This window comes from Malurus melanocephalus, unplaced genomic scaffold (genome assembly GCF_030028575.1).
Source record: "Malurus melanocephalus ecotype Western Australia unplaced genomic scaffold, MMel_1.1 scaffold_120, whole genome shotgun sequence".
Classification (NCBI taxonomy): domain Eukaryota; kingdom Metazoa; phylum Chordata; class Aves; order Passeriformes; family Maluridae; genus Malurus; species Malurus melanocephalus.
The window spans coordinates 959037-978427 of record NW_026623352.1 but is presented as its reverse complement, the minus strand read 5'-3'; the positions used below and the strand labels follow the sequence as shown (position 1 = coordinate 978427).

General features: G+C 44.0%; 1 protein-coding gene across 4 annotated transcripts in view; it reads left to right on the top strand.

Moving 5' to 3' along the window:
• The window catches only part of AMOT (angiomotin), a 59972-nt gene extending 40970 nt beyond the window's left edge, over positions 1–19002 (top strand). For all 4 annotated transcript variants that reach the window (XM_057370126.1, XM_057370123.1, XM_057370124.1 and 1 more), the window contains 6 exons: positions 8273–8422; positions 9808–9998; positions 11930–12052; positions 12691–12923; positions 13698–13922; positions 14890–19002. In XM_057370126.1, the coding sequence (XP_057226109.1) occupies positions 8273–8422; positions 9808–9998; positions 11930–12052; positions 12691–12923; positions 13698–13922; positions 14890–14990 (1023 nt within the window). In that variant the 3' untranslated portion in view covers positions 14991–19002. The remainder of the gene's footprint in view (positions 1–8272; positions 8423–9807; positions 9999–11929; positions 12053–12690; positions 12924–13697; positions 13923–14889) is intronic.
• Positions 19003–19391: the final 389 nt, after the last annotated feature.

Sequence of the window (19391 nt, the reverse complement as noted above, 5' to 3'; positions counted from 1 at the left end):
CTTTCCTTTAATCTCTTAATGGAAGCCTTCCCTCAGTCCTTCTGGATCTTCCCTGGACCTGCTCTGCTCCTTTAGGATGTTGTTATGGGTTTACYTGGCTGTCATAACCCTTTTAGCTTGGCATGGCTGACTTACCTTTGTCACTCAGGGGACAGGGAGCTATATATAACGTATTTGTTTATAGGGTAATTTATATGTGACATGGTTCCCTTTGGCTCTTCAACTGTTCTGTCATTGATTCTGCAATGTATGGGAGCTCTTTGGCTTTCACTCAAATTTCAGCAGCTTATTTCAAAGCCTGATGTGTCACTCACTCCCATGTGCACAGGCCATCCTTGTGGTTTCCCTGGAAAATGCTTGGAGTCAAGGTGGATGAGGTGCTGTGATCAGCTGGGCTGAGCACACACAGCACTTGGCTGGGTTGAAACTCTGTGTAGGCACTAATTTTGGCTCACTCACAATAAAGTTGAAGCCTTGAGGGGTAATAATAATGATATGTTTTATTTTCAAAAGARTTTTACTGGCAGATTTGGGTTCAGTGCTGTGACAAAGTGTTTCTGCCTAGGTAGAATAGAGAAATAGGTAAATAACTGGGCTAAATTGCAAGATAGCTTAAAAAACCCACTCAGACTGATACAGAGTGAAATGATTTGCATGAGGGCTTGTGGTCACATGCATCCAACCTTTGCTCGAATCCCAGGGTGTGCAGGAAGTGCCACCCTTCCTGCTGTAGATAAATATGGAAGCRTCTCAGTGAGGGAGCAGGAATTAACTCTGCTTTTTCCTAGAGGTGAGAGGGAATAAGGGGAAGCAAAGGGTAAAGAGTCACTTTTGCAGGTTTCCCAAATCACTTTTTAATGAAATACTTAGGATTAGGAGGCATTTGTTGCCTCATTAGTGTTAGATTGTGGAAAGTTCTCAAATCCCCAGGCTGTTTGGTAACTCCCCAGCCAAGGAGCTGCTCAGAGCTCAGGGCACCTTKAGAAGGGGCTGGAAACACCATTCTGAGTTAGTGGCATTCAGTGGCCATGAGATATGAACAGTTTGTGGATTATTTCTTTATTCCTGCCAGGTTAATCTGAGTGATTAGGCCCTGTAAGTGTCAGGAATTTCCAAACTCATCCTGTAGAAGAGGGTGGAGTTTCTTAGGCTCAGGTTTGGAAGACGCTCTGGCTCAGGGCCTGAGGGGGAATGCATTTTTCAGTTGTTGCATCCTGTAATGTAAGTTTTCAGCTTTTTTTTCCCCTTTCCATTTTGACTTCCTATTAAGCAGAGTAACCCTGCCTTATATTCTGCACCAGAATATTCTTTATAAAGAGTATTTCCATTCTAGGGAGAGCTATAAGCTGTATATCACTGTAACTGAATTTAAATGTTGCATTGGAATTGGAACTTCAGATTCTTTTCAAAATCCTTCGCTTGAATTGCCACTTTGGACAAAACCACCCATCTGTAAAATGCAGACACTCTACAGTCTACACCTGTGGAGCTTTGAGTTTTTGTAGTTTGAGATTTTAGCATCCAAGTGAGAGTGAAAGGGAGATAAAGGGATGCTAAATGTGATGGAGGAAGGAGTGATCCTGGAGATACTGAAGCACAGTGTGAAGCAGTTGGAAGCCAAAGTAGGCATTCACAGATGCTTCCCCTGTTAGCAGGGGTGAAATGGCTCTTCAAATTTAGAACAAGCTGCYGTTAAAGGTTTTGATAGTGTGGGGTCTATTTCTGCAAAGTGCAAAATAGGGTGAGTGATCATAAATATTTAAAGCAAACTTAAATATRTCTATGTACAGAATTGCTAAGTATGTATATGTTTTATATATAATATTTAAACTTTACTACTTCTCTACTCTCCATAAAGATACACAGTTATTAACCCCTGTTTTTACTTCTCTATTTTCGTTCTTGCCTTTAGTAAATGTACCACAGTTTTGAATAAATMAGCAGTTTACTAAAATTGTTCCCAGTGCTGTATTGGTCTGTGGTTTCTAAAATCAAAACTTCAGATTATTTTCATTACATGTAATACATTTGACATAAATTGAACATATTTGAGGTAAAATATATGTTGGCTTAAAAATGTACCTCACAGTCAGAAATAGTTAGTAATAATAATATTTGGAACTAAGGCAATGAAAAATTCTCATTTGGGAACACAGATTGCTGTGAGGGTCTCAAGTGGGATGGCAGCAGGGTTGAGGCTGCAGGTACCACTGGTTTTACTTTTTTTTCCTTAAAAAAAAGAGAATTTCCAGATCTTTTCTCAAACTTGRTCATTTCTGCTTACCCTATTTAATTCATACTGTGGAAGACCACGCTTCAACTTAAGAAAAGTTGGTGGGTTTTTTTAAAGTAACTTGTACTCCTTTGCTCCACCACTTTACAAAGCTCTTTTTTACTGAGTGCCTCAAGGAGACAGCTTTGAAGAATAGTGACAACCACCAGGGAGATAAAAATACCYGCTTTTTGCCATCCTCATATTTTCTCCATTCCCACCTTGCAGTGGGAAGAGGAGATAGATGACCTCTCTAATGGGTGGAAATTGAGGGCTGAGGGAAGGGACAAATTTGAATGAAATATCTTTCTTAAAAGTGCTTGTGTTTAGAAGTTCTGTGATCCCTCAGCCACCAGAATTCAACATGAGCAGATACCAGCTGAGATACCGTGTTCACTTCCCATTGTGCTGCTGTGGAGAGAAATAACGCTCTACTTCTGATAACACTGAGGGTTCTCTCTGGGGGAAACAGGAAAATGCATTTCCCAATGACATCTATTGTACTTTTTAAGCTGTTCCTGAGATACTTTCAGAGCAGAGCTCTGGYTTGTAGGGAGGAGACCCAAAGGAGAGCTGTCTGCTGGATGCCTGGTCCGGTTTTCTCCAGTCATTTCCCTGGGTTTATAAAAAGATAGTCCTGGTCTCCACAGCTTTGTTTCACTCAGATTCTGAGAGCTACATAATACTCCTTTCAGGAGAGAGCTGCTTCTAAAGGGGACACTTTTTGGATGGCTTGTCACTCCTGGATGGATTGGGTGCAGAGGAGAGAAACCTCCCTGTTTTCCCTGTGACCAGTTCCCTCTAATGACCCCCATTCTTGGGACAGAAGTGSCTTTTTATTGCCCTGTCACTGTCTCACATATTCTGCCTGGCAGTGATTTTCCAGAGGTGGCTTGGACAGTTTAGAACTTCTTTTAACACAAACAAACGGGGTGACGACGTTGTGACATTCCCACGCCACAAACGCTGTTCCCTAGCAAGGGGATGGTGTTACCAAATTGTTTCAGCAGGAATTCTTGCTGAGGCCACTGGCGCCTTCTTGGGCCTGAATTCAAACAAACTGAGGGTTCAAAGGCATCCTGGAGGAATATATTCCAACTGTGAGAGGGAGAGGTGATTTAAACGTGCTTGCTGTGTCTCTTTTTTCTTTTTTTTTTTTAACTACATTTCTGCCATAGCAGGCAAATTCTTGTGGGGAAACACATTTTCAGCTGCATCTGAATGGATTCAGCATTAGAATAAACCAAGAATGTTATGGAAACACCCTGAATTTATTAAACAAAGGACTTTGAAGACATMAGAAATAGTGGGTGGGAGACAAGCAGATGCTGACGAGTGTTACCAATTTGTTGAAATAGGAGCTGTCCAAGATGAGGAGGATAATGGTTGGGTTTGACAAAATGCCTGGGAGAGTTCTGAATCATTGCAGGAAGTCTTCTCTTCTTCCCCAGGAAAAAAAAAAAAAAAAAATCTTTGCTGAGTAACACATCTGGAAGCAATGAATCTCTTTCCAAAAAGAAGATCCTCCCCCCTCACCTGCTGTGTCCAGGGCTGTGTTTGTCCTGCAGAGGCAGCTCCAGGATGTTACAGTGACTGGTGACTTGACTGAAAATTCCTCATTCCTGTGTGCCCCTGCTCCCTTTCCATGAAACCTCCGTGCCCTCCTCAGAGCCTTGCTTCTGCAAGAATCCCTGAAAGGGTTTGCATGGTTTGTCAAAGCCTAAATAAATGGAGAAACAGGATTGGTTTGGCYTTTAGGATGTTGATCCCCTTTTGGCTGGACAGTTATAGTAATAATCAAATATATCTGTTTCTGAGGGGAAAACCTTTGCCATTGATTTTAGATGATGCAAGTACATACCAAGGGAGAGAGGAAATCAAATGAAGCTGGAAATACTTGATCAGGCAGCCAGGGAATCTTGCAGGGGGTTTCAAATCCTTGCATTGCTTTGTGCACTGGATTTTTGCAGAGCCCATGCCACTCCTGGTCATCTTTATTTTCCTTGTCCTCAGTCCTGTTGCAGAATTTACGTAAACTTTGTAGTAAATGGCAACTGGAGAGGGACTGCTCTTGTTTGTATTGGTTTAGTTAGAAAATTTTGTTGATAAAATGATGACCTCTGATGCTTGGTTAGGACGTTTTCCAAAGCRTTGAGGGACTGACCTGGAGATGATAAGGGTATTATAAAGTTGTGCTGTAGGAAATGCTGGGAAGGGATACAGCCATCCTGCAGTGCTGTGCTGTGCTGTGCTGCCAGACATGCACTGAGGTGATTTAAATCTGTAACATCCTAAATAGGTGTTACAATAAAGATATTCTCATTAGCAAAATGCTCTGCATTTTCAGAGCACCCTTGGAGGCAGAGCAGTTATGTGAACATGAGCTTGCTTCTCAGTTAAATGCTGTACCATCAAAAGGAAAATTACTATCTTGTCCAATTTATTTAAAATTACATACCAGAGGGTGTGACTGCACCCTTGTAAAGCTTCAGGAATGAGCTCCTATCGAGAGCACGTGTTCACTGCCAGGCCTGATGCAGAGGAGAGAATTCCTGYGTCCTCTGATGCCATCTCTGTCCTGGTGGATGTTGCTGAGGCCCTTGGCACCACGCAGCTGGTTTTGGTTCCTTGCTGGCAGAGGGAGGGTGGGGAATCCATGGCAAATAACCAAGAACGAGCTTTAACACGCTGCCYTTTTTCCTTCTTCCCATCTTAGTTATGTCTTCAGCACCCTGGCAGTGCTCAGGAAATTGTTTCCAATTCCTCTCTTAGGAAAACAAGATCAAACTCTCGATTTCTGGTAATGAAATCCCTCTGTGCTTGGAAAAATTATTCCTTATCCTCTTTACATTGAAAGTTCAGATCAAATCAGGAAGAAGGAAACAAAAAATTTATAAATTTAGATTTCATTTCCACCTCTTCTGGAGAATCCTGGTTCACAGGAAGACAAATTTTTGTCCTCACAAATACTTGCAGAAGCAGAGTGGCAGAGCTGGAAATGAATGAGTGACAGAATAGGCAGTGACTTAACTGAGTGCAGCAAGTGCGTGAAATGTAAAAACCTTAYAGATAAAGTATAATTCTGACAAAAGACATTAGAAGAGTTCAGTTGTCTGGAGCACATCCCTGCCTTTAAATCTCAGTGAACACCTGGGTTCCAAAACCCTGAAAATTATTCGAGGAATTCCTGAATTAATTCTGGTTTTAAGTTGTTAAAACAAATACACACACGAGTCCTGAATCTTCTGACATTCCTAATTCGTCCTGATGCTGGAAGATGAAGTGCATCTTGTGAAGGGAGAAAAAAATGTTGTCTTTCTGCAAAGCCACTGAACAAGCTGTGCCTGTGTGTTGGGTCTGGTGCCCGAGCCAGGCGTGTGCAGGCAGTGCTGGGAAGTTGGGCAACAGCTTTTGTGTTGCAACTTTTCACCTGCAGGTTTGGCTGATGGGAGCACGTTCAAAGTGAATGTTTCAGTGGAATTTCTGTGTCCTAATTCTGCTTTTTGGCTGGGCTCTTGGTATTCTTTGAATGCAGGCCAGAACGTTAATCCACACATATGCATACTCAGGTTTGTTAATTGTGAAACTAAAATGTTGTCAGTGGCTGCTTTTGCAGGATTTTGCCTGTGTGTTAAGAAATTTAAATGCTTTGTAGTGGGTAGTGAGAGACCAAATGTCCATCACCTCGTCCTTAATTTCTTTTATAAAGAAGAGAGAGGGAAGAGAGCTGGTTTTGAAGGGATTATTTTTCAGCTTGATGCATAGTATTTCACTGTTAGTGAGTTTATTGGGTTATTCTTCACTCTTGTCCAGGTCAAAACCCAAGATACTGAGTGCTCTTTATTTCTGGGTTCTACTGCTGGCCTTATAGTTCATCACTTTTGACTATTTTGAGCTGCTGTTAATCTAAATTTAAAATTGGTGCATTAATCGCCACTTTGGTGGAGTCTGAGAAACCCTAARTTGGTGATAACAAGCACTATGATCTGAAATAAAAAGATTTATTAAATATAACATATTGATTGATTTTCTGCAGTGCAGCAGTGGAGTATTAAATTTTATTAGAACATATTTTCCCTCCCATTCCAAATAAGCTTGAAACCTTGAGCAATCAAAGAACAAAAATACCTTTCTACTGTACATTCTCTGGTGGGAAGTCCTTTGGCTGGATTGCTCACTGTTTGTTGTAACTTTTATTATAAAATTCTTGTTTGGGGAAAATCCTCTAAGGCAGCAGCATTCATGCTGTGACATTAGATGCCTGCTGACTTTATGGAGAGAAGAAAAGGATTTTATATCTGGSATTAATAGTGCTTGGAGATTCTTCTCTTTCTGCTCTTTGCATCRCCTGAAGGAACAGGAGAGAGAAAAGAGAATTTTTTTTTTTTAAGAAACAGATGATAAGATGTTTTTGGAACAAAGGTGTGATGTGAGAACAGCTCGTGTTGTTCTGATCAAAGTACCCTGTGTGTGCTGAAACCCAGAGCACATTCCTGGGGAACACTGTCAGAATGGGGCCAGCAAGCAGTGATACTTTCCCAGAATACTTTCCGCTTCCAAGAAGGACTTCCTGAGCCAAAAGTGGGCTCTTTTGTCTTGAATATCCCTCAGTGGACTTTTCTTCCATGAAGCTGTAGAGCAGCTCTTTGAACTCACATAAGGGAGTCTGTGTTTTGCATTGTGGTGCTTCTCTAGAACTTTGGCTCCGACTGTTGGGAAACGTTGCCTTCTTCCTGCTATTTTTGTATTTCAGGGTTTATGACAATCAGAGCTACAAAAGCAGTGCCCCAGATTTGCTGCACAGGGCCAGCTAATTTGCAATTGTTAGTTTTTTCCTTAACAGAAAATAATGCCCACAGGTGTGCAGTATTCCCTATATTTGTATAGAGCTAGGCCCTCGGTATATTTTATTCTTTTTTTTTTTTAATTCATATTTTAGGTTTTTTTTTGTCTTGCCTGAACTGTGGATTAAGCTTGCTGCGACTGTTACCGGGGGCTCAGTGTGGCAGTTTTTGTTGCTTCTTGTGAGGCAGGATGGCAGCTTGGTTTGCAGCATGAGCAATGGAGGGTGGAAGGGCAGTGGCAGGAACAGAGCAGGACCTCTCAGAGCAGGATGAATGTCCAGACTGCTGGGATAAACCTGGATAAACCTGGCATGGGGAGAGCCTGGGCCATGGCTGGTGTGTGCTTTGATCCTATTATTTTATTGGGATGGGACTGCAACAGGACCCCACAAGTTTTGATTTAGATTCTGCTTAATCTTGTGAAAATGCTGCCAGCAATTTTCAATATTGCACTGAGAGTGTTCCCAGCTCATGGACCAGCTCTAAACACTGCTGCAGTTACCTTGGAAACATGTGTCGAGTCACTCAAACACTCTTTCAATCCCTGGTGCCCTTTCTAGTCCATTGCTGCTCTCAGATAATTTCCTCTGTTTCCTCATCATTGCCATGGGGTCACTGAGGATAAAAAGGACAAATACACCCAGCAGGAAGGCAGAGATGGGACAGAGCTGAAACATCCTGAGGGTTCAGTCCAGAGCAGGAGGCCAAGGCTCACTGACAGCAGTCATGAGACCTGGAATCATGGGRTGGTTTGGGYTGGAAGGGACCTTAAAGATGATTCAGTTTCAACCCTTTGCCATAGGGACACCTTCCACCACCCCAGGTTCCTCCAAGCSCCAMTGTCCAGCCTGGCCTTGGGCACTGCCAGGGATCCAGGGGCAGCCACAGCTTCTCTGGGCACCCTGTGCCAGGGCTGCCCACMCTCACAGGGGAGAATTCCTTCCCAATATCCACCTAACCCTGCCCTCTGGCACTGGGAAGCCATTCCCTGTGTCCTGTCTCTCCAGGCTCTTGTAAATTGTCTCTCTCCATCTTTCTCGTGGGCTCCCTTCAGGTTCTGGAAATCACATCTTCTTCCGGCCTGGTGGCAAAGCCCGAAGTCCACTCGCTCATTCTCATTATTTAACTTCTGTTGCCTTTTCTTGCTTTGTTTCAGCTGAAAAAGAAGCAGGTCTACGTGGAGAAGGTGGAGAAGATGCAGCAGGCCTTGGTTCAGCTGCAGGCAGCGTGTGAGAAGAGGGAGCAGCTGGAGCACCGGCTGCGCACCCGGCTGGAGCGCGAGCTGGAATCGCTCCGCATGCAGCAGGTACCCCTGGCTCCTTGGGGGATTGCACCTGCACCACACTGAAGGGAAAGGCACTGGGATTTTACAAGCTTTTCTTTTACAAGCTACAGTCATGCATTTGCTGGCTGTTGTATTGTTTTTACCTGATTTAATTCTGGTTTCGACCAGAACATGTAGATAAGGAGCAACAGGGGATGCATCCTGTGCCAAGGTGCAGAAATAGCCACATGCTGTTTTATCTAAGTAACCTGGTTATATTTGGGTTGAAATTATCTTATTAATCACATTATTATTCACATTTTGGGATTTCATATAAAATCCATTAACAATTGGCCTGAAAAGAGGCCCTTCAAAAAACTTTTGAATTTTAAAAAAAACCACACAAGACTAAATCAGCAAAGACCATTCTGTAAATGCAGTTGATGGAAATGGAGGAGAGTTTCACACAGACCATATTGCAATTATATTAAGAGTGTTTTTCAGTGAAAAGAATGAATGAGAAGTAGTTTGAGCAGGTTTGTTATTAATTAAATGTGAAGTTTCAGTTTTACTTCAGCCTCGGTTGAGCACAGGTGAACTGTCAGGTGTCTRCATTTTACTGGAAAGAGGATGGAGGTCTGTGTTCTAACACTGAGTTTCAGGTTATTTTTATCCCCTAAATTTCACCTGTGCATAGGAATGGATATTTAAATCTTGAGGGTCTGTTTTGGTTTCAGAAGAAGTTAAAGTAATTTGATAAACTTTTATGTTACACCTTGGAAGATCAGGTGCTCTAAACCCCACAGCTTTTTGCATTGAGCCTGAACCAACCCAAAAAATTACTTTCTTGTCATGGTTAAAAATTCTGAGCTCAGTCTAAAATAGCTTGTCTGCCCAATTTATTTTCTTTTAGACCATTTATTTTAATTTTTAACCCTATCATCTGAGYAAATCTCCGCTCTTCCTTATTTTGAAAGGGTGCACTGCCTGCCTTCTAAATCTTGCTTGAGAGCTGAATTACTTAAATCTCCAGCTATAYACTGATCATATTAATTTAATAAACAAATCCTTTAAAAATATTTTGGATGTATTTTTCTGAAAGGGTGATAACTCTTGTATAATATTTAGTGCTTTGCTGAACACTGGTGGAATCAGTCTGTGAACATCACACCTGTATGGCACAGTCTGGCTCTGAGATGCATATTTGKGGCTTTACACATGGAAAAAAGGCCTTAGGAGGAGTATTTTCCATCTCAGGTGTTTTCTTGTAAGTCTGCCCAACACAGCATAAAGCCACTGTATTTCCCTCTGGGGGTTTCTTGTGTCAAACCAGTGGCAAAAAGCAAACCAGCCAACCCAGAGCCTTACAGATGCATCCTGAGACTTCTATTTTTGTTTTGTTTGTGTTTTTTTCTCTTGGGAATCAGCGTCAGGGCACGTCTCAGGCTGCCAACGTGTCCGAGTACAACGCCACAGCACTGATGGAGCTCCTGCGGGAGAAGGAGGAGAGGATCCTTGCTCTGGAAGCTGACATGACCAARTGGGAACAGAAATACCTGGAGGAAAGTGTGATGAGACAGTTTGCTTTGGATGCAGCTGCCACCGTGGCTGCTCAGAGGTAAATGGGACTTTTCACAGTGCYGGGATTATTTTCTTTTTCCAGCTGAATGTCATATTTCCCACCCAGGGATGTTGTCATGCCTCCCTCCCGTAATTGCTCACCCTGTGGTCTGAACAGCTCCTCAGACCTCTGCAAGCACATGGAGCTTGGCTTCTCTTCCTGGGAGCTGTGCAATTGCCAGCAGTTCGAAACATTTTTCCAGGGGAAGATTCCTCCACATGCAGGAGCCATTTTCCAGACTAGAATTGTTCTGAGCCATTCCTAGAAGCTGTTGATTCAAAGGAGAAGAGGCTTGGGTGTTTTTTATTTTTAAAACAGGAATCAGTCCTTGCTGAAGTCATGTGAGATGGGGTGAGCTTGGTGATTCACATCATTCACCCTGAATGGCTTCCCTTGTTCTCCAGAATGTTTTTGCAAATTACTTTGTGGTATTKTCTGGTTACAAACCAGAAACATCTACTAGGAAATTCTGCTCAAAACATTCTGCTGTGCAGGGASAGCGCTGCTTGTGGGGGTGGGAAGGGTGTCTGAAATTTGGTAACAAGCTCCCATTCCAAGACAAGTGTACAGAAACAGAAAATACACTTTTTTATGGCTGTAAATAGGCCTGGGTGCCTCAGCTGGTTGGTAAACAAGAGCTATTACTGGAGTGCAACTCCTTAGCATTAGTCCTGGCTTGCACATCATTTCCTTGTTCCCTGGTTTATGGTTCTGGACAGCAGATTTTCCTGTAGATTGTTTCATGAGCCAGATCCAGATAGGGATGTTATCACAACTGGCTTCCCAGCTTGTAGGATCACACTGGAATTACAGGGGTGAAGCTGCAGATCTGCTGTGTTAGCGTTTAGACACTTATCTAATCTTGCTCCAGAAGCAAGCTGTTATTTTAGGGTACTGATGCTCCTTGTACAGTGTTTGCCACCTCCCCAGAGATTCCCCRAAGGCTCCTGCTGCTGCTGTGCTCAGAGGCTGTGTTACATTTCCAGCGTGGGCTGATAAGTTGGGGCCCAGTCTATTGTTTATCGTGGAGTGGGAGGGGATGTGTTAGGCCTGCTCAGGTTTCATGAAACGAACCACAGWGTTGTTGTTCAGTCCGTGAAGAGCCTCTGTTTTTCCATTTCCATCTAGATTTCACTAATTCCAATGGCAACCTCATCTGCTCTGTCCAGATTTTTTTCCCTTCTCTTTAGCAGTGGGAACTGGCATCCCTTAGGAAACTGAGGCTGCAGGGAAGATGCTTTAGGGCACAGGCAGGAACTGGATCAGGTTGGGTTTCAATGATCTTTTCATTGCCTTCCACATTCACAAATAGAATGAAATACTCATTATTTGCTTTGCATCCCCCACCACTAAAAAACTGAACTGAGCAAAACCACCACATGGATTGACCAACTATCACAGTGTTAACATTAGGCACTATATGGARTTAGTCTGAAATTGTTTTCAGCCCATTTCAAGTTTTTTGGAYGAAACTGCTTAGGATTGCTTAAGAAACTTCCATACCTTGTTCCCTTTGATATTCATATCCCCTGTATGATACTGCTGGAAAGGGAAAGGAAATAGCTTTGTATCTGAAATGACGTTTGTGCTGTTTCAATTGAAGAAAAGTGCCTGGTGTTCTTTTTCCCCTSTGTGTCCTTGGATTTGCCTCATTGATCAGAGTAGTGCAGTGACTTGGTTTAGATGAAGGACTGGCTTGAGATGGATCAGGARGTTGTTGTTGTAATGATCTCTAGGTTTTTGTACTCCTTCTTCATTAGAACGCAAATGAGGTTGGGAGTTGGATTTTTGCAAGACACTGAGACAGCTTAAAAAAAAAAAAAGTGGATATTTTTATTTGTTTATTACTTTTGAACAATACTTTTGTGCTGCTGGGGGAAAGCAGCAAACTTAGCAGGTCCTTCATGTGCTGCCCTGCCTGTTCCCAGGGACACAACGGTGATCAGCCACTCGCCCAACCCCAGCTACGACACMTCGCTGGAAGCTCGCATCCAGAAGGAGGAGGAGGAGATCCTGCTGGCCAACAGGAGATGTCTCGACATGGAGGGAAGGTAAAGTGCAGCTTGGTCCTATCTGGCTTCTTTGGGACAGGAATTTTAAATTAATTGCCTGGGTAGACGCCTCAGAACCAGAAATTCTCGTGTCTTTACCAGCAGCAGCGATGTCAGATGCCAGACACTCATTTGGCCAARGAATTACCTACACAGCAATCCAAAACCTGTCTTGATACTGAGGGSTAATGCAAAAAAAGTCTTGTCTTACATTTTTTGCATCTAGCTTGTTCCTCTTTCCCCTTCAGGGCATCTTCATCAGACCCCAGGCTTCAGCCACCCCTTAACAGGCTCACAGAACTGTTTTCCCTGGTGTTAGGTCMAGTGCAGACTCCCCAAAGTGTGTTMATTCTTTCTCTTGGTCTCATATCCTGCCTATAGCTCTCAGGTTGGTCTCAAAGCCCTTTCCATGGCTGTTTGGAGCAGTTTCAGTAGCCACAGGTGGGTGGGTGTATCAGTGCCCTCCATCATGCATGATCTGCTCTGTGGCCAGAGAGCAGCCAGTGCCCAGAACAATCTCCTGCCATCATCTGCCTCCCCAAAAGCCCAAGGCAGCCTAATCACAGCCATAGGGACACTGAGGCCTCTTTGCAGGGAGACAGGAGACACTGAAACTGCCCTTTTTCCTTCCCCCAAAGGATTAAGACCCTGCAYGCTCAGATCATCGAGAAGGATGCCATGATCAAGGTGCTGCAGCAGCGTTCCCGCAAGGAGCCCGGCAAGACAGAGCAGCTCTCCTCCATGAGACCAGCCAAGTCCCTCATGTCCATCTCCAAYGCTGGCTCGGGCTTGCTGTCCCACTCCTCAACGCTGAGCAGCACCCCCATCCTGGAGGAGAAGAGGGAGGACAAGAGCTGGAAGGGCAGCTTGGGTAATTCCCAAATACCGGTGGCAATTCTGATAAATGAGCCACTGCCTGGAGGGGAGGCAGGGGCAGCAGAGGAGGGTGTGTTGGACACACAGACCAGCTGGCCAGGCTGCAGCAAGATGGGAACGTTTGGAATAGYTGCTTCTTTTAATACCTTTTAGTAAATAATGACTTCTGATGTCCAGGCCCTGTCTTTGAACTATGTAAGCCTTTATTCCTTAATTTGGCTCCTGACTTTAGGAAAGTCTGGGATATAGTTTTCAAGGCTTCCAAGCACTTGCTTTCAGCTGGGTGTTACAGCTGGCTGAAGGTTTGAAGTCTCCTTGAATTGGAGCAGAGATGCTAATCAGGATTTCTATCCTGCAGTGTTGTGCCTGCACCARCTTGACTCCTGTCTGGAATGGCTCAACAGCATTGTTCTGAGAAAAGGAGTTGTAACAAAGCAAATCCCAGATTAATTTTTTTTCCTGGGAGAAGTTAGGCATAAAGGCCCTCCCTCTGAAGGTAAAAATCCCTGAAATGTAAATGAGAAGCTGTTGCAGGTGATTTTGGAGTGTGCAGATTCGTGCCCACCTGCAAGCAGCAACATGAGGACACTGCTGTTCCTCGGGTACTTCAGCACCCGGGGTTGGAAGGTGCTGTGGAAAGGCAAAGCAGTGCAGGTTCTTGAGGGATGGAGCACTTTGCAGGTCCTAGAGCAAGCAGTGCAGATTGGTGCAGAGCTAACAGAGGTTGTGTTTCTGTGACTGTGATGTTTCCTTCCCTTTCCCCATGCAGGTGTCCTGCTGGGAACGGAATATCGCTCGGAATCCATCCCCTCCACGCCATCTCCTGTCCTGCCCTCCACGCCCTTGCTGTCAGCCCACTCCAAGACAGGCAGCAGAGACTGCAGCACCCAGACAGACCGGGGCAGTGAGCAGGGCAAAGCTGCTCCTTCCCCTGCAGCTCCCACCCCAGCACGACTCCCCAGCACCAACCTGACCTACAGTGCAGAGAAAACAGGTAACACTGCTGTCCCAGGGCAACCTACCACCCCCTCCCCATCTGTGGGGCAGCCCTGACGTCCCTTTCTCCATCCAGGCAAACCGGGGTTAGTTCTTGTGAGARCAAGTGGATTTTGGGACAAGTGTGACAGTGTTCTGCATGATCTCAAATGCTCTGAAGGGAGAAAAACCTGAAGAGTGGTAGCATAAGTGTGGGCACACTGGGCAGGGAGGTGCAGCRAGATTTGGGAATTGAGAACAGGGAAATGCAAATCCCTGGGCAGCCTGAGTCAGTGTCTACTCTAAACTGTGGGATTTAAACAGCACATGAAAATAGGCTGTTCTAAGGGGCCATTGCAGTGAGGGCATCCAAAGCCAAGTGGACTCAGAGAAGGGGAGAGAGAGGAAGGAGAGGGAATTGTCACCAAAACGCCATCTCAGTACCACYCCAGCCACAGGACTGACTGCAGCCTCGGAGATCCAACTGACAGGGACTGTCACAGGGGCTGAATTTGCTTCCCACAGAGCTCCCAGCTGGCAAGAACTGCTCATTTTCCAGCCCACTCTGCCAAATCAATGCAGATTACACAACCTGGCCTCTTCTCCTTACAGACACATTACAATGCTGYTGTTCTTTATGGCAGAGAGCGTTTGGCTGGGCTCTGCCTCCTGCCCATGCTGTGCTGTTTAATGGGAATCGAGAGAGAACAGGTCTGGTGGTGAAAATCTGCCATTTAAAATTTAAACCAATGCAGTCACTCCAGGTTTATGTGGATTTGTGTATCAGTGGGAGGTACCCAAAGGAAATTTGATAAAATAGCTTTATTTGTCTGGCTGCATACATGGGAATTGAATTTTTTAGAATTAAATAAGTTATTAGCTGTCTTTGGCCAATGATAGAAGATGGCTTAAAATGTTAAAAGTCATATTTCTAACATGACTGAAGTTACACCTTTAATGTCTGTCTCTTTTTCCTCATCATGTAGATGGGCCACTCTTCCACTCCAGCACTCTTGAAAGAAAAGCCCCTGTTCAGACTGTGGGGCAGGACCTCCCAGATGGAGAAATGGTAGAATACCTCATCTGAAAGGCTGTGCCAGGAGCTGAGCTGGGATAACAGTAGCAAGAAATTTTTAAAAGACATTTTTATTGGGAAAAAAGAAAATGTAGTACCTGAGTAATAAAAGAACACTCAGCTGTTTGCTCTTGTATATTATGTCTCAAAAGTTTGGACAGGTTAATTTATAATTTGTTCTAAATTATAAAAAACCCGTAACACTTGTTCTTGGAAAGTTTCCCCCTTTATTTTTTGAATACTGGATCTGGTAACATCTGGAGAAAAAAACTAGAACTTAGGTGCACTACATCTGATATTTCATTTCAGTGTTTTTAAAGTCTCTGAAACAGAAGTACCTGCTCTCACAGGTGCTGATTACATGTCTAGCCTGAATGTAGTAAGGTGAGCTCAATGGCCTTAAAATGATGAGAACCAGGGACTGTTGTGAGCATCACTTCATGGTTGTAGGATACAGGTGTTCTGGGAAGCTTTTATAAATCTGAGCTGTGATCAAGGGAGATTTCCCTTTCACTTCCTCTTTACTCTCAGTGTAACAACTCAGAATAGGTATTTCATACTTATAGGCTGAAAAGATTTCCATTTTCAGTGTGGTAACATTTTTTTTTACTTCCCAAATTTCTTTATTATTTCTTTATTAAAACAAATTACTCCGGTGATTAATGTCGCATTTCATATTTGTAGTTCCTTTTGCAAGATTTGCCAGACTTTTATACTTAAGTACTTTTTCAATAATTTGTACAGTGGATAGTAAATAATATATTGCATTCATGTTTTACATAAATTAATAAGAAGATTTTACAGGCCCAGCCCTGATCTGTTAGATCAATTTTCTGACTTTGTAATTCCATTGGCTTTAGTGAAACTACTCCAAATTTACCATAGTGCAAGTGGGAAGCCCTGTTGCTTTTCAGTGTTAGCAGCTTAATCTACTGCATCTGTGGAGATCTTTTCTCTGTGGCAGACTTTTTCTATATTTCAAATGCCTTTCAACTTTGTATGTCCCTCCTTTCTGGAGAGAATGGATTCTTTTTCACAGAGCAAAGCCTCAGAGGTAGAGCTTYCAAGAGAAGCTCCGTGCAAAGGTTCAGATGGCAGATTCTCTCCTTTCAAAATAGTTCTTTAATTCATCTGAGTGGAGAGAGCAGCTTAAAGAAAGTCCCAGAGGCATTACAGAAGAAAGTTACATATTTAAGTCATGAGGTTCACTTCCAGATTTTTGGGAACTGGCACAGATGCAGCAGTGCTTTGGTTACAGAAACTATAAGGAGATATTAAGACCAATAGAAGTACATGAGTATTTTTTTGTTACTGTCTTTGCATTTTATTAAAACACTTCAATATTAATTTCTGTTAAAAACTACTTTTTTGTACTTGAATGTTAAAATATTTAATTAGCCAGTGGTCACACTCTGGGAACCTGGCTAGTCTCAGCTTTCTGTGCAGCATTAGAGCAGCAAAATTCTCATTTCAGATCGTTTCACCCCAGAAACAAGGAAAGCCAGCATTAATTAATTTTAAAATGAATTATCACAGAGTTAGTGAATGTCTTTAATTCGTGGTTGTGGTGTTCAACTGAAATGGCCTTATCAGACCTGCAGGGATCCCAGGAGTCTCACAGAGGAGGGTTGGGACGGGAGAGGAGGTGGTGCCTCTCTCTGCACTGGTGGTGCCTCAAGGTCAGCCCCGAGTTTTCCTTCCAATGATAATCACTTAAAGTCCAAGGAAAACACTTGCCGTGGTTTTCAGCAGGTTGGCTGCAGGTTCCAGGGTTCTCCATGCCATRTTCCCAGTCCTGCAGAAAGCAGGAATGGCAAAGTGTGTGGGGCAGGAGCTGCGCTGGGTCAGCCCAGCCTGGCCAAAGCCCTTCCTTCCTTCAGCCCCCCTGGGACATGCAGGGCTGCAGTGCAGGGCTGTGCCTCGGGGGACAAAGGCTTCCAGAAATTCCTCACCTTCCTTCCCTCTGGAGCATTCCCCATCCTTCCTAGGCACACTGTCACAGCCCTTCTCACCACTGAGAACATCTTGCCTTTATTTCTCTTAGCTCAATTCCATCCCATTTCATGAAGTAATGCCGCCCACCCTGGAAGATTGGAAGAGATTTCTCTTCCTCCTCCACAGTTGTTGAAAATGCAGGAGAAGCTTTTCTCGTTAGCTTAAGGTGTCCATCTTTTTTTGCCATTTCAGCATAAGTATCTATATTATATTTTGTGGGTTTGGCTTAAAATGATCAACCAGGGAGATCAAATGCCATTGAGTGTCTGTGTGAAGGGGGGGAGAAATGTTTGAATGCTTTTCTCTTCTTTTAGAGTCAGTAAAAGTTATATTCCATCTTTTCAAATACTTCTCAGCAGCTGGAAAGAAGTTTTATAACMGTAGGGCTCCAGATAAATGGTTACAACTCACTTGATTCACATTCATTCTGAAATGTCTGGGAAAACTTGGATCTTTTACAGATAAAATCTTTCAGAAAACTGATTTTGCCCAATCAGTATTGGCTGTTCAGGTGAAAATAATTAGTTTATCCTCCTTGCAGCTCACTGTTTTCTAATGGAATGCCAGGGTAATTTAATTTTACAAATCAAAAAGGACATAATAGCTTTCTGTGAATAAAATACAGCAACTGTCTCCTTCAGARATGGAAACCAGGCTGTTTCTGACAACCTGAACCATCAGGATTGCAGGAGCTTGGCACTTCCTTGGCAATGGAAGTAATTTTGGAAGAAGATGATGCAGTTTGGCATTGCTTAGGTCAGGCTCTTTGCCCTATTTTGTAATTTTGATTTCTTAAAAAAAAAAAAAAAAAGCAAAAACCCCAAAAAATTGATGTGGAAGTTGGAGGTCATTTTCCTGTGCTGACAAGCTTGGGAGCCATCAGGAATGTATCCTTGCCCTGGAGCTTCCTCAGAGCCATCCTGGTGTGAATGTAAACGAGCTGCTTGCTTTGAGGAGCGTGTGTCCCATAGTCCTCGGCCTCTGTACAGATTTTTATTGTGTTTTTAAACAGAAACTGCTTTAAGGAGACAAACTGCACACCTAGTCCCTTTGCCCTCTGTAGAGCTTATTTCTAGTAGAAAGTGGTTTTTAACAGTGATTGCAACGACCTTTGCAAACCAAAATTTTAGACTAAGAGTTTTTCTTAAACTCGGGTATTAGGAGCAGAATTGTAGCTTTTCTAAAGAAAGCCACATATTCTTCTTTGTAGAGCAAAACAAGAAATTGAAGTTTAGTTATTTTTCCTCTTTCTTTTCACTGCTTACAGAGTGGCCAAACTCCCAAGTCCTTCCCCTGGGCAGTTCCTCTGTGGTTTGTCTGCTTGGGGAACTGCCTGAGATTCTGAGCCTTCTGTTCCCACCTGGCCCAGTGTTGTTATTAAATGAAACAGCTCCTCCCTGGCAGCTCCTGGTGGCTCTGGAGCAGGGATTTTRGGTCTGAGGACTGCAGGGGTGTGTGAGCTGCTCCTCAGAGTCACGCTGRGGTCACCAGGAGCGGTGGGGCTGCRGTTCTGCCCGTGGGGTCTGTGCTGTTTGCTGAAAGCTGGCCATTGGCTTGGCTTCATTTTTGGGGCTGCCTGAATTGGGGGGACCTGCAGAGTTTGAGGTCAGACCCATTTCCAAGGACACCTCCTGCTCCAGGAGCCCCTGGAGCTGTGGGACACCCGTGGGGACCCGGCCGGACCGAGCGCTCTTCCCACTGAGACAAACCCAGAGCAGGCAGAGCAGGAAAACCCTGGGATAGCCAGGCAGCAAAACCCTGGGATAGCCAGGCAGGAAAACCCTGGGATAGCCAGGCTTCTTCCCTAGGGCTGGCACAGGTTATCCTGGGATTCACTGTGCTGCCAGCAGCTTTGCTCCGTGCCAGGGCTGGGGACGGGGCGCTCTGGGGAGGGGGGATCTCTCTTTTCATGTATTTGTATAGGAACTCTTTTGTAAAAGTTAGTGTTTTTATGTCTAGGAAGTAAAAAGACATTGTAAAATGTAATTGTACTGTATTTATGAAGAAAATACATTTCTTTTCAAAAATATCTTCTAAGTTGCTTGTAGAGTCTGGCTTCCACTACCATCATCTCTTAGGCTTGCAGAASCATTGGCACCCAGCTGGTTTGCACTGTGCTGTCCCACTGTACCCTGAGGGATGAGCCAAGGGATTTTTAAGGAAAAGGCTGCCCTCCTGCCTTGAGCTGAAGCTGTGCTGCCCAAATTCTGAATTATTGGAGCACTTGGGGCTGGGGCTGTGCTCAGGCTCAGCAGAGGAGATGCTGGAATACCAGGGACAGTGCAGCCTCTGAGCCTTCCCTCCTGAGAGGGCTGGGGAAGAGCTGCCCTCTGGCAGAGGAGCCCAAATCCCATCCCTGAGATTGGCACTCAGCATTCCAGATGGGTCATTTCGGCCTCTTCCATTTGCAGAGGAGGA